General features: G+C 43.3%; 1 protein-coding gene across 4 annotated transcripts in view; it reads left to right on the top strand.

Annotated features, from left to right (window-relative positions):
* Window positions 1-12,891, top strand: part of pus10 (pseudouridine synthase 10) — a 96,733-nt gene that overhangs the window by 74,049 nt on the left and 9,793 nt on the right. For 3 of the 4 annotated variants that reach the window (XM_038809090.1, XM_038809110.1, XM_038809100.1), the window contains 6 exons: window positions 5,282-5,407; window positions 7,333-7,389; window positions 11,156-11,232; window positions 11,314-11,369; window positions 11,472-11,589; window positions 12,237-12,379. In XM_038809090.1, coding sequence (XP_038665018.1) covers window positions 5,282-5,407; window positions 7,333-7,389; window positions 11,156-11,232; window positions 11,314-11,369; window positions 11,472-11,589; window positions 12,237-12,379 — 577 coding nt within the window. The remainder of the gene's footprint in view (window positions 1-5,281; window positions 5,408-7,332; window positions 7,390-11,155; window positions 11,233-11,313; window positions 11,370-11,471; window positions 11,590-12,236; window positions 12,380-12,891) is intronic. The other variant, XM_038809118.1, reaches the window with a different exon arrangement.

Here is a 12,891-nt window from a genome sequence, read left to right on the forward strand (position 1 = left end):
CGTCACCCGCGCATGCGCGGGTTGGAGTCAGCCGCGTGTCATCTTGGCGCGCGGCCTTAACGAAGGTCGTTAAGGCCGCGACGCCGTGATTCCCGGGGTCCCGCTCCTAGCCCCGATTTTGGGGGGGGTGGTGGGGGGGGGGAGAATCGGGTCCTGGGAACAGGCGTGAAGGCTGCCGTGAAACACGGCCAGTTTCACAGCAGCCTTTAAGACTCTCCGCATTTGCAGAGAATCTCGCCCAGTATCTTTAGTGTTTCCTCACAAGCAGCCTGGTTACTGAACCGGGGCACTTTAAGAGAACGATGGTGTGAAGCCATTGGCTGTTTGCGCAGGCAAACAGGCAGTCTAATATCTACAGCAGCCTGTAGCGTTAACATCTTCTAAATAAAACTCTACATTTTGGTTGAACCTCCAAGGCTTCCATACTCAATCTTGGATCCACCACATAAAAGCTGGCGACGAGGCAGGCGAACAGCGTTTGTAGGCACCCGAAGAAATAATAAATTATTGAAATCATCGCTGCATGAAACCTGGTAACAAGGGAACCAAACAATGTTTGCAGCCACTGGAGGGACTGAAAAATCTGAAGGAAACAAGAGTGTAGCCCCCTATGTGCCCTGTCTGAAAAAACACAGTACCCATGAGTAGCAAGTGCCCTGCAAAAGCAAATTTAGAGTTGGGGGTGTTGTAAAACATAAAGGGAAACCGGTTGAGCTCTGGTTGTGCCTTGTTTTGGGAGAAAGGAAGCGGGAAGCAGGTAGCGTGAAAATTTGTGGCACATTGTACACGTGCAAGTTCTTACATGAAAAAAAATGGCGGGAGTTTTTGTTTGGCACTGTGGGACATTTGAGAATACAGAGCAATGGAGCTCATATACAGAACAAATTGACTATTTTGTTCAAGCCAGCAAGATAGCAGCAGATATACAAGTCTCAACATTCCTGAGCATATGGGGGGGGGAAACCTTTAATCTCTTTAAGAATATGATGCAGCTGGAAAAGCCAGGCACAAAAACATACAAAGAAATAATGGTAATCTTGCTGGGACGCCATTCAACAAAACCTTTTGGTTATCGCTGAAAAGTTTAGGTTTCATGAGCGCAACCACGAAGGAGTGAATTGATTACACAGCTTAGAACTACCCTGAAAGGACTGGCTCAACACTGCGAATTTGGGGATGTGTTAAACGATACCATTGGAGATAGATTAGTCTGTGGTTTAAGGAGCAAAGCTATTCAAAAGCCGTTGTTAACTGAAAACAATCTGACCATGAAGCTTTGAAAGTTGCTGCATCCGTGGAATTAGCTGCCAAAGGTGCTAAACAGCTGCGTTGAAGCACAAGAATTCACAAGATGTCGGCTGAAGCTCGAACGCAAACATAGACTCACACTTGTCCTAGGTGTGCAAATACCGGGCCCTCAGCAGCAGATTGTTAATGCAAAGACATAATGTAAAGAAATTGTGGCAGAAAAGGCCACATTGCACATGCATGAGGAAAAAGAAACCAGCTTCAGATAAAAGTTGCAGGAAGCAAGAGCCAAATAAAACAAATGGCAAACTGAATCAAGGAAAAAGTGTCACGTGGTACAAAAAGGACGTGAGAAGGAACTCCATTCACAGTCCATAGATGAATTGTCGTTAAATGAACTAGCTATTGCTGGTACAACAAACCAATGTTGGGTAACTCCACTATTGGATGCTCAGCCAGTGAATAGGGAGGTGGACACTGGACAGCCATTTTGCTGGTGCTAGAGACTTCAGGCCCCCACCCCCACCACCGCCAGCGCAATTCCCATTGTGGGCAGCTCCACGCCATCGGGAAATCCTCGGACGTGACTGCACTGCCTGTGCAGTGAAGAATCCAGCCCCTGATGTATTGCTCTGCAACCCTCTTAAGATAATGTTAGAAACCTGCACTGGAGAAGTGGGTCCATTGAGTGGCCGGATTGACGTAACAGTGCAATTATAAATGGACAGGCGACAGATTTGTCCTTGCACATAGTCAAAGGAAATGATCTGGCACTAATTGGAAGAACTTGACTGGAAAAGATCAGTTTAAATTGGGCCATGTAAATCTCATGACAGATTCTGAATCCGGCATACCCAAAATCTTGAAGAAACACTCCATTGTCTTCAACGGTGAGCTTGGAAGCATGAAGGATATCTCAGTAAAGCTTAACATCAAGGAAGAAAGTCAGGCGAGATGCTTAAAGGCAAGATAGTGCCATATGTAATCAGGCCTAAGGTATAAGCAGAATTAAAATGATAAGAGCGGGAATCCTTGAACGGATCATACCCGTGATCATACTACGCCGATCATACCCATGATGAAAAAAAGATGGATCTGTACACATTTGTGGTTTCTGATGACCTATCCGCTGGGTTGGCTGGATGCCAGTACTTCAGTAAATTGACCTCTGTCAAGCATATCTTCAAATGAACGTGGATCTGGATTTACAAGTTATTGACGATTGTGATGCACAAAGAATTATTTAGCTCTTTGTGTAGACTTCAGCACCAGTATTTTTCCAACGAGCTCTGGACCAAATCGTGGATTAGAAGTCCAGAGTGTTACCTTTATGACGTTTTGGTTACCGGGAAGATTGAAGACGAACACCTCCAGATACGAGTTCAAAAAGACAAATGTGAATTTTTGCAATCTTCAGTTGAATATCTGCGTCATTGCCATCGACTCTAAAGAACTCTGTAAGTCATCTTCAAAAATCAAAGCCATTACTGAGGCACCTACGTCTCAAAATGTCGAGCAACCGATCTTTCTTAGGCTTACTAAATTACGATGGAAGGTTTGTCTACGGTGTCAAAATAAAAAGTGGAAATCAGGGGGATCAATGCGAGAGAACATTCGTGCAAGCCAAAGACGCGCTACTCAAGTCAGAAGTCCTGACACATCTTGATCCAAATTTACCCCTGCAATTGGCATGTGACGCATCACCTATTGGGATTAGGTAGGTGGTTTTCCATATATTGCCCACAGTTGAAGAGAGACTGATGGCCTTCACGTACAGGACCTTGAATAAAACCAAAAGTAAATTATGCGCAGAAAGAAAAGTAGTCCGAGGAATCATTTTTGGAAGAAAATGGTGAATTCCTTCCACCATCTTGGCACAAACAGGGCCGGTCCCTACACTACAAACCCAAGACAATGTAATATGGAGCAGGCGTGTGGATCAACATTTGGTGACGAGAGCCAATCTGTCAGAGGCAGAACCGACCAAGTCCAAATCCAGCTGTGCCAAGAGACGACCTGGACCTTCCCGAGAACCTGACACTCACCGAATCAATTGGGGAAAACAACACCTCAATTGTGAATCAAACAGCAAGTCAACCTCCGATCACTACATCAACTCTGGTTAAGGTAACCACTGATGATGCTCACACCAAGCCAAAGACACCAAAGCTTGAAGCAAGTACTAAAAGAACACCGACAGCAGTGACTTCTGGAATGTCTGACCTATTGACTTGTTGGTTGATCATGTTGCAAATTAATATTATACTGTTTCTTGTGCCAAGGACCTTGATTTAAAGGGGAAGGAAAAGTTGTGTATTCATAGTGTTTCCTCACAAGCACCCATGTAGCTGAACAGGGGTACTTTAAGAGGACTATGGCAACAGTGTCATCGGTCGTTTGAGCAGGCAAACAGGCAGTCTAACACCGTAGCCTGTAGTGTTAATGTCATCTAAATAAAGCTCTTTGTTTTGGTTGAACCTCTAAGGCCTGCAGACTCAATTTTGAATCCACCACAACCAGAATCCCTGACCTCAAAGGGGGCTGTAGTCGATGAGGTATGTCATCTATCGTTCCTGAACACCGCAAGTCCATTCATTGGCAGGTTACGTTCAGCTCTCTATCAGGCAGGAGTCAGACATATCACTGAGTCCTCGATGTAAGTCATCATCATTCGCCTGCACAGTACAGCCAGTGCCTTTAGCGCCCTGCCGATTAATGTCGGCACCATCACAAGAACCTACCATTGGCACCACATAGACCCCATGGTGGGAGAAATCTTCACTCCCTAGTCCTGGTTTTCACCGAACCAAGAGGCTATGAAAGTGTCTCTAACTCTTTGGCCTATGTGTGCCCTGGCCATCGCCTGACGTTATTCATCATCCTCCATATTTTGCTCTTCGCCGCCTTCCTCTTCCTCTACCACCTCCTCCTCCTCCTCCTCTGTGGGTGTACGCTCCACCATCTCCTCCTGGTCCAGCTGGTCTCCCCTCTGCAGCACCCAGGTTGTAGAGAGTGCAGCAGACCACCATGGGGACACCCTCTGGGGGCTGTTTTGGAAGGCACCCCCACTGGTCAAGGCACCAGAACTGCATTTGAGCAGTCCAATCGCCTACTTGGCCAGTGCACTTGTTGAAGCATAAGCTTCATTATAGCGAGTCTCCACTGGTGTTTGTGACCTCCGCACTGGTGTCATCAGCCAGCTCCTGTATTTTCATATAATAGATCGGAAATCTATGTAATATTGGCCCTATCTCATCCAGGAACAACTTTTGTGCATCTTTTGATGAAATACTGCGCATTCAGCCAGTGGCAGCTCAGTTAGCTGAATTTTGTTTGTCCTAAAATATAGAACAATATTAAAATACAAGTACTGTAGATGCTGGAAATCTGAAATTAAAATCAGAAAATGCTGGCAAGCCTGGCAGCATCTGTGGAAAGAAAGAGTTTAAATTTAAAGTCCATCAGTCTCACGGCGCCGAGGTCCCAGGTTCGATCCCGGCTCTGGGTCACTGTCCGTGTGGAGATTGCACATTCTCCCCGTGTTTGTGTGGGTTTCGCCCCACAACCCAAAGATGTGCAGGGTAGGTGGATTGAACATGCTAAATTTCCCCGTAATTTGAAAAAAGAATTGGGTACTCTAATTTTTTTTTAAAGTCCATATGACTCTTCAGAGATACGAGAGGGAGAAATGTGATGGATTATATACTGTACAAGAGGGGTTGGAGCAGAGTCGAAGGTCAGTGATAGGTGGAAGCTAGGGGAGATTGCAACAAAGATGTGTGTCCACGAGACAGAGGAAACATTAATGGTAGTGTGAAGGGCGAGTGAAGATTATTGGCATAAAGTTAAGAACAATATTAATTGTGACGGTACTGGAGAGGGTATCATGTCCTTTATCTTGCTTCATTTGGACTTTGTACTTCAATAACTTAATATGTACCATTGTTGGCAATTGTGATACAAATACAGCAAATAACCCACAAGAGAGGAATTTTTTTGAAGATTAAAAAGGAGATATCTGTGTTTCTCTCAGGCAGATACAACAAGTTCTCCAGGACTCTGCCACAGACTCCTTGGATCATAGATGGAGAGAGAAAAATGGAGTCTTCAGTGGAGGAACTTATAGGAGAGCCATTGAAGAAGCTGTTTAAAGTAGATAGTAAGTTACCTGAATAAAATAAAATGCTTAAATGTTTTTTTTACATTGTTGTGTGTCTCATCATAATGGCTGACTTTCCACAATCCGAGCTGGTGATGCGGAATTTTGTCTCAATGTACATAGCCCTAAGCTGTGATTGTACTAACTCCAGTGAAACATCAATCTGGAAAGACTGATTTTGGTTTCCCTTTCCTGTCTGTTAAGCTCAACTGTTGCAATATTGTAGTTCAATGAAGTTTCACTTTGTGCATATTCACCTGAATGTGTGCGTTCACGTGCAGTAGTCAAGGAATCTCAGCAAGTAATGTAACTAATTTTGCTGTTATGACTATGTTTGCAAATGCTACATATGAACATGCGGTAAAGACCAGCTAGTCCATCAAGCCTGTCTCACTACGCAATGCCTGAGCCACCATAACAAAATGCTTCCTAACATTCTGTAGGGAGAGATGAAAGCTCCAATGAATGGTCCATTGAATCCCTACAGTGCAGAAGGAGGTCATTCGGCACATCGCGTCTGCACTTACCCTCTGAAAGGGTACCCTACCTAGATCCACTCCCCCAAGCATATCCCTGTAACCCCACCTAACCTGCCCGTTTTTGGACGTTTTTTTTTGGGGAATTTTTTTAGCATGGCCAATCCAACTAACCTGCACATCTTTGGACTGTGGGAGGAAACCGGAGCACTCGGAGGAAACCCATGCAAACACTGGGAGAGCGTGCAAAAGCCACACAGTCACCCAAGCCCGGATTCGAACTTGGGGCTGGAGCTGTGAGGCAGAGTACTTTTTTTTATAAATATTTTTTATTGGGTTTTTGAACAAAGTATATTTACCGTTATGTACACAGAATATAGAAGAGAAGAGCACACACAAAGATACCAAAAACAATAAAATAAAATGACTGGTAGGGTATTATGCACCAGCTGAACAGCAGCAACTCTGTACAATTGCCAGTATTACTTTTAACATCTACGTAGGCATCTGTTTGTGTGTGGAGGAGGGGGGCACCATGCGCCCACTGCGTGGTGGTTGGGGGGGTCTAGATCTTCTCCAACCTCCATAGGTGATTGAACGCAGCCCAGATCATCACATTGATCATGTGTGTGTTAACTGTACATCCACTTAACATTTATCTGATGCACTCTCTGTCCGAGCCAAGAACTGGTCTCTTAAATGCTTGCAGAGAATCGGCACATACCACATACGCCGACAATACATTACAGACTCGCACTGTTGAGTGAATATGCTTGTGTGAGTGTCTGAGGCAGCAGCCAAGCTCTTCCTAGGACAGCAGATCTATGAAGGGAAATCCTTTTGTTCACATAAGCCAGGCAGCCCTGCTATTGTTCCATAACTTATCAATCTCTCTTTATATTTCCAACATAATTTTTTCATGAAGTACTGAGGGGAAAAAAAATTAAAAGTGCAAGATCTATTCCTTCATCAAGTTCCACTTCAGGGTATTTTTAACGGGGTTTTTCTTTAAATAACTTTCTGGGGAACGTTATGAGTTAATAATTATTCTGATCTAATGTAAGTGATGTTGTAAAAACATTCTTTCAAATGATGATTGGCGCAGTTCTTCTATCCTTCTCCCACCTCCCATCTAATTCATATCCGTTTACCCTTGCAATGAAGCATGTTTTTATATTGTCATTCTTCCAGTCTGAAAGCTTTAATGATTTAGTAATTTAGCTTCTGTCGATGGGTCAAAATCCTGGAACTCCCTCCCCAACACTGGGGTGTACTTACACCATATGGACTGCAACAGTTCAAGAAGGCAGTTCATCGCCACCTTCTAAAGGGCAATTAGGAATGTGCTATAAAAACGCTACGCCCTGTGAAAGAATATTTTTTTAAACTGTATAATTTATATTATAAAACTCTACAATTTGATTTTCTGGTAAACCTCTATACCCGCAGATTTAAACTTTTCATCTTCAGGAAGGGAAGATGTCGATGTCAGAGCCTTGGGAAATGGTAACTGTTTTTGCTTCATATGATATGTCTTACTTTACATGAAACATTTTTGGTTCAATTGCAGTCTTTTTTTAATATAAATTTAGAGTATTCAATTAATTTTTTCCAATTAAGGGGCATCTAAGGGGCAATTTAACGTGGCCAATCCACCTACCCTGCACATCTTTTGGGTTGTGGGGGCGAAACCCACGCAAACACGGGGAGAATGTGCAAACTCCACATGGACAGTGACCCAGAGCTAGGATCGAACCTGGGACCTCAGTGCCGTGAGGCCACAGTGCTAACCCACTGCGCCACTGTGCTGCCCTTAAATTGCAGTCTTTTAAGGTAAAAATGTTCCCTGTTGCTGAAATTATCTTAAGTTAGCACACAATATGACAGTGCTTGTGTTACCACACAGGAATATATTAAAACAAAGGGATTTAGGTGTCCTTGTCCACATCAGTAAATTGGTGAAATCTTCTTTAAATCAAAGATACTAATGGAATATTGGTCTTTACCTCAAAAGGGTTGGGAATGAAAAGGGGAGAACATTATGCTCCAGTTGTACAGTCTTGTTCAGATCACATCTGCAGCACTGCAAGCACCACCCCGCACATTAGCCTTCGAAATAAAAGTGCAAAATGCTGGAAATACTTTGCAGGTCAGGCTGTGTTTATGGGGAAGGAAACAGAAGCAACGTTTTAGGTCAACAACATTTTGTCAAAATTGAAAGAAGTTAGAGATCTAATTGGTTTTAACTAAATGCCGAGGCTGCAGAAGCTGGGGTGGGAGGAGGGAATGGCCGGGTGGGGAGAACGATTGGGTGAGATTAAAAGACACCAGGGATGATGCAAATGGTAATGGAACAAGTAAAGAACAAAAAGATGGGTCTAGAGGAGGTGCAATTGGGAATAACAGAAAAATGGGGCAACGGTTATAATCCAATGCCTGTTGAACTCAGTGTTGAGTCCAGAAGGTTGTAAAATAAGAACTAGGAGCAGGAGTAGGCCATCTGGCCCCTCGAGCCTGCTCCGCTATTCCATGAGATCATGGCTGATCTTTTGTGGACTCAGCTCCACTTTCTGGCCCGAACACCATAACCCTTAATCCCTTTATTCTTCAAAAAACTATCTATCTTTACCTTAAAAACATGTAATGAAGGAGCCTCAACTGCTTCACTGGGCAAGGAATTCCATAGATTCACAACCCTTTGGGTGAAGAAGTTCCTCCTAAACTCAGTCCTAAATCTACTTCCCCTTATTTTGAGGCTATGCCCCCTAGTTCTGCTTTCACCCGCCAGTGGAAACAACCTGCCCGCATCTATCCTATCTATTCCCTTCATAATTTTAAATGTTTCGATAAGATTCGCCCCTCATCCTTCTAAATTCCAACGAGTGCAGTCCCAGTCTACTCAACCTCTCCTCGTAATCCAACCCCTTCAGCTCTGGGATTAACCTCGTGAATCTCCTCTGCACACCCTCCAGTGCCAGTACGTCCTTTCTCAAGTAAGGAGACCAAAACTGAACACAATACTCCAGGTGTGGCCTCACTAACACCGTATACAATTGCAGCATAACCTCCCTAGTCTTAAAAATGCCTGTGAAAAGACGAGGTGCTGCTCCCTAAGCTTACAATGAGTTTCATTAGAACCGTGTAAGAAGCTAAGGACCGAGAGATCAAATTGGGAACAAGGTGGAGAATTAAAATGACAGGTGAGTGACAACTCTGGGCCTAGCGCTCAGACTAAATGGAGGTTTTCCGCAAAGTGGTTGTCCAGTCTTCAGCCAGTCTTCTCAATGCAGTAAATGCAATATACTAAATTGAAAGAAGTTCAAATAAATTACTGTTTTAACTGGAAGGAGTGTATGAGGTCCTGAAAGGTGGGATGTGAGGAGGTAAATGGGCAGGCATTGAATCTCCAGTGCTTGCATGTGAATTGGAGCAGGAGTTGGAGGTGATTGGGGGGGGTGGACCAGTGGGGGAATCCAGGACGAGGGGCAAAGTTTCAGACTAAGGTGTTTCCCATTGAATGTCGCGATAAGGAGGAATTTCTTGAGGGCGCTGATCTTTGGAATTCTCTGCTCCAGAGAGCTGTGTGGAGGCTGTCATTGAATATGTTCAAGGCTGAGCTGGACACTTGTATTCAAACTATAAGGGGAACAGGAAAATGGAATTGAGGCCAAGATCAGATTAGCCATAATAACAGAAAATGCTGGAAAGCCTCAACAGGTTGGTCAGTATCTGGGAATAGTGAAAGAGTTTTTGTTTTGAGTCCGTAGGACTCTTCTTCAGAGCTGCTCCTCTCCGTTCTGAAGAAGACAAACAGACTCAAAATGTTGTCTCTTTCTCTCCCCGCAGAATATTCCAGACCTGCTGGTTTTTCCAGCATGGTTTACTTTCATTTCCGAATTCCAGCATCCGCAGCATTTTGCTTTTGTATCACATTAGCCATGATCTTATTGAGCAGGCTCGAGGGGCTGTATGGCCTATTCTTGCTCTTATTTCTTCTGTTCTTATACTGAGTAGGCAGTATATGCAACAGTGAACATAGGCCTGCTGTTAAAGTAGGAAACATCCTTGAGCAAACCAGACAGTCAGATTGAGAAATTGAAAGCAGAAGTGCAGCTGATAGTTAATCGCAATGTGTAGATTTTGTGCTCGAAAGACTAAATACTCTACTCCTGTTTCTATTGCTATATGTAATTGCAAGTTATGTTCTGAACTGAAGGCTGCAAGAAAATAAATAACGTATAAATAGGACGGCATGGAGGCACAGTGGTTAGCACTGCTGCCTCACAGCATCAGGGACACGGGCACCAGGGACACGGGTTCAATTCCAGCCTTGGGTGACTGACTATGTGGATTTTGCACATTCTCCCTGTGTCTGCGTGGGTTTCCTTGCACAGTCCAAAGATGTGCAGATTATGTGGGGTTACGGCGATAGGGCAATGAATGAGCCTAAGTAGGGTTCTCTGGGTAGGGTCGGTGCAGACTCGCTGTGCTGAATGGCCTTCTGCACTGTAGGGTTTCTATGGATTCTTTGAACAGACTATTTTTAAAACTTACTTCAAAGGTTAAGGTGTGAGTCAGACATTTTTTTAAATGTGTGAGGTGTGGCGTTTGTCTTCACTGAGCTGCTGTAGGAGGAATTTGGTGAGCTTTGAATAAAAGGAAAGGATTTGCATTTATGTAGCACCTGCCATGTCCCCATGATGTCTCCAAGCCCTTTGCAGGCAGTGAATTATTTTTGAAGTCAAGTCACAGGTATTTTCCTGCAAACACAGCAGCCATTTTGGACGAAGCAGTATCCCACAAATAGTAAAATAACCATTTTTAATGACGCTGCTTGAGGGCTAAATGTTGCCGAGGACAACAGGAAAATTTCTCAGCTCCCTTTGGATTTGTCCATGTCTTTGGCATCCATGTGGGTGTGTCCTTGGTTTGGCATCATGTCTGATAAACAACACTTCTCACAGTGAGCACCCATTCCGCACTGCACTGGAATGTCAACCTCGATGTGTGCAAGACTCTGGAACAAGAATGCTACCACTGAACTAAGGCTTGACACCATTGACATTTTGGGTTGTTGGTTTTTATGGATTATTTAGTGGTCAGATTTTTATGGATTATTTGGTGGTCAGAGAATATCATTTTAATGTTATATTTGACTTTGAATAATTACCCAATTTGCTTGAGGAACAGCAACTCCTCTAAGATTTTTTGATATTCTATCAAATGGGTGAAACTGATTATTTTGTTCCCCTCTCCTTTCTCTTGGTTCCAGGCAGACCCTTTGCGATTGAGCTGCTTAACCCACATAGAACATCGTTTCCTCAGCAAGAGCTTAAAGAGCTTCAAGAGGTAATCAAGAGGTTTGCAAAAGTGAATTCCTTGGGATTTGAATTGGTTTACATAGTTGCTGACGTGGAATTTTCTTTACAGAAAATTAATGGCTCAACTGATAAAATCAGAGTTCGAGATTTACAGATAGTGACCAGGTAAGCACGTCCAACCCAATCAGCATTTAAGTCGGGCCCCGCACTTCAAAATGTCTTATTAACTAAACAAGCAAATCACGTGTTCCAAATACTTTTGTTTAGGGAGGCAATAGTACATATGAAGGAAGGTGAAGAAGAGAAGACAAAGTCATACCGTGCCCTAATATGGACCGAGAAAGCTATAGGAAAAAATGACATAGATTTTCTCGAGGAATTAAAGGTACTAACAAAACAAAATGTTTGCATATCTTCGGAATTGCATGTGTGTACAAGATGCTTCAAAAGAGAAAGCTTCTGAGGTGGGCACCATGAATGGTCCATCACTTGAATCTTTAGAAAGATTGTTAAGCCTAATGAGCTTTGGGGCTTTGACTTGTTCCTAAGTGAGAATTAACTTCTGTGGGAGAAACATGATCAGTAATTATTTGCACTTCCTGCTGTTCAGTCTTAAAACAAATCTTCTTTCAATGTCATCACCTTGGAGCCCAAAAAGTGCACCTTTTAACTGAGTGAATCTGCTACCAATCAACTCTCGTGGCATTGACTTGGTCCCTAGTGTTTGTGTGTCCTAAGTATCTTCACACTAAGCAGGCATTTTTAAAAAAAAGTGCTTGTTTTTTAATTCTATTCTACTCGAGCTCTGCTTACAGTTGTTTTAGAGCAAGCACTTACCCAGCTTTAAACCAAGGATACCTGTGACAGTCTGGGGTTTTCAGCTGGATGATAAATTTGCTAAATATTGAAGCGGTTTTAAAAATGTGAAACTTGCAGCAATTTATGTAAAAGAAAATTTGTATATACATGGAATTTAAGAGAAATGGATAATGTTCAAATATGCCAATTTAATGTTTCAACACCTCTCTTTAGGATTTAAAGCTTGACCAAAAGACTCCATTGCGTGTTCTTCACCGACGGCCTCTAGCTGTTAGAACGCGTTTAATACACAGCATGAAAGTGGAGTATATAGATCAACAACATTTTCATCTTATTTTGAAGACTCAGGCTGGGACGTATCTTTTGATATTTTTTTGGGAACAAATAAAGTAAAAGCTGGAAAAGTTCAAAAGCGGTGATCTTTTTGGAGAATGTATGTGGTTTTAACATTGTGTTCAGTTTTCAGAACTTACTGAAGATCCGCTGTTTTAGTCTTACTGATCCAGCATCTACAGCACAATAAACTAATTAAATCCAGGATGCTAGGTCAAAGAATAAGTCTCTTTGAGAGGTTTCTGACAATGCAGGGAGTCTCCCTTATCTCTTTTTATAATGGGTATATCATTTCTTTGTTGGCAGGGTGGCCATTTCCACTGGATGCACCATTTAAGACGCATATTTTCCGGTCTCCATGTCATCGGAGACTGGGTGTACGACCCAGGATGTGCACCGGGACTTTGCTGAAATCCTGACGCACAGACCTCCGAGGAAATTTCCTGAGAAGCTTTTGAGTTTCCAACGGGCAATCCTCAACCACACTTACCCCCCCCCCCCCCCCCCCCCCCCCCCCCCCAAAAAACATATTAGC

Source organism: Scyliorhinus canicula, chromosome 1 (assembly GCF_902713615.1).
Source record: "Scyliorhinus canicula chromosome 1, sScyCan1.1, whole genome shotgun sequence".
NCBI lineage: Eukaryota > Metazoa > Chordata > Chondrichthyes > Carcharhiniformes > Scyliorhinidae > Scyliorhinus > Scyliorhinus canicula.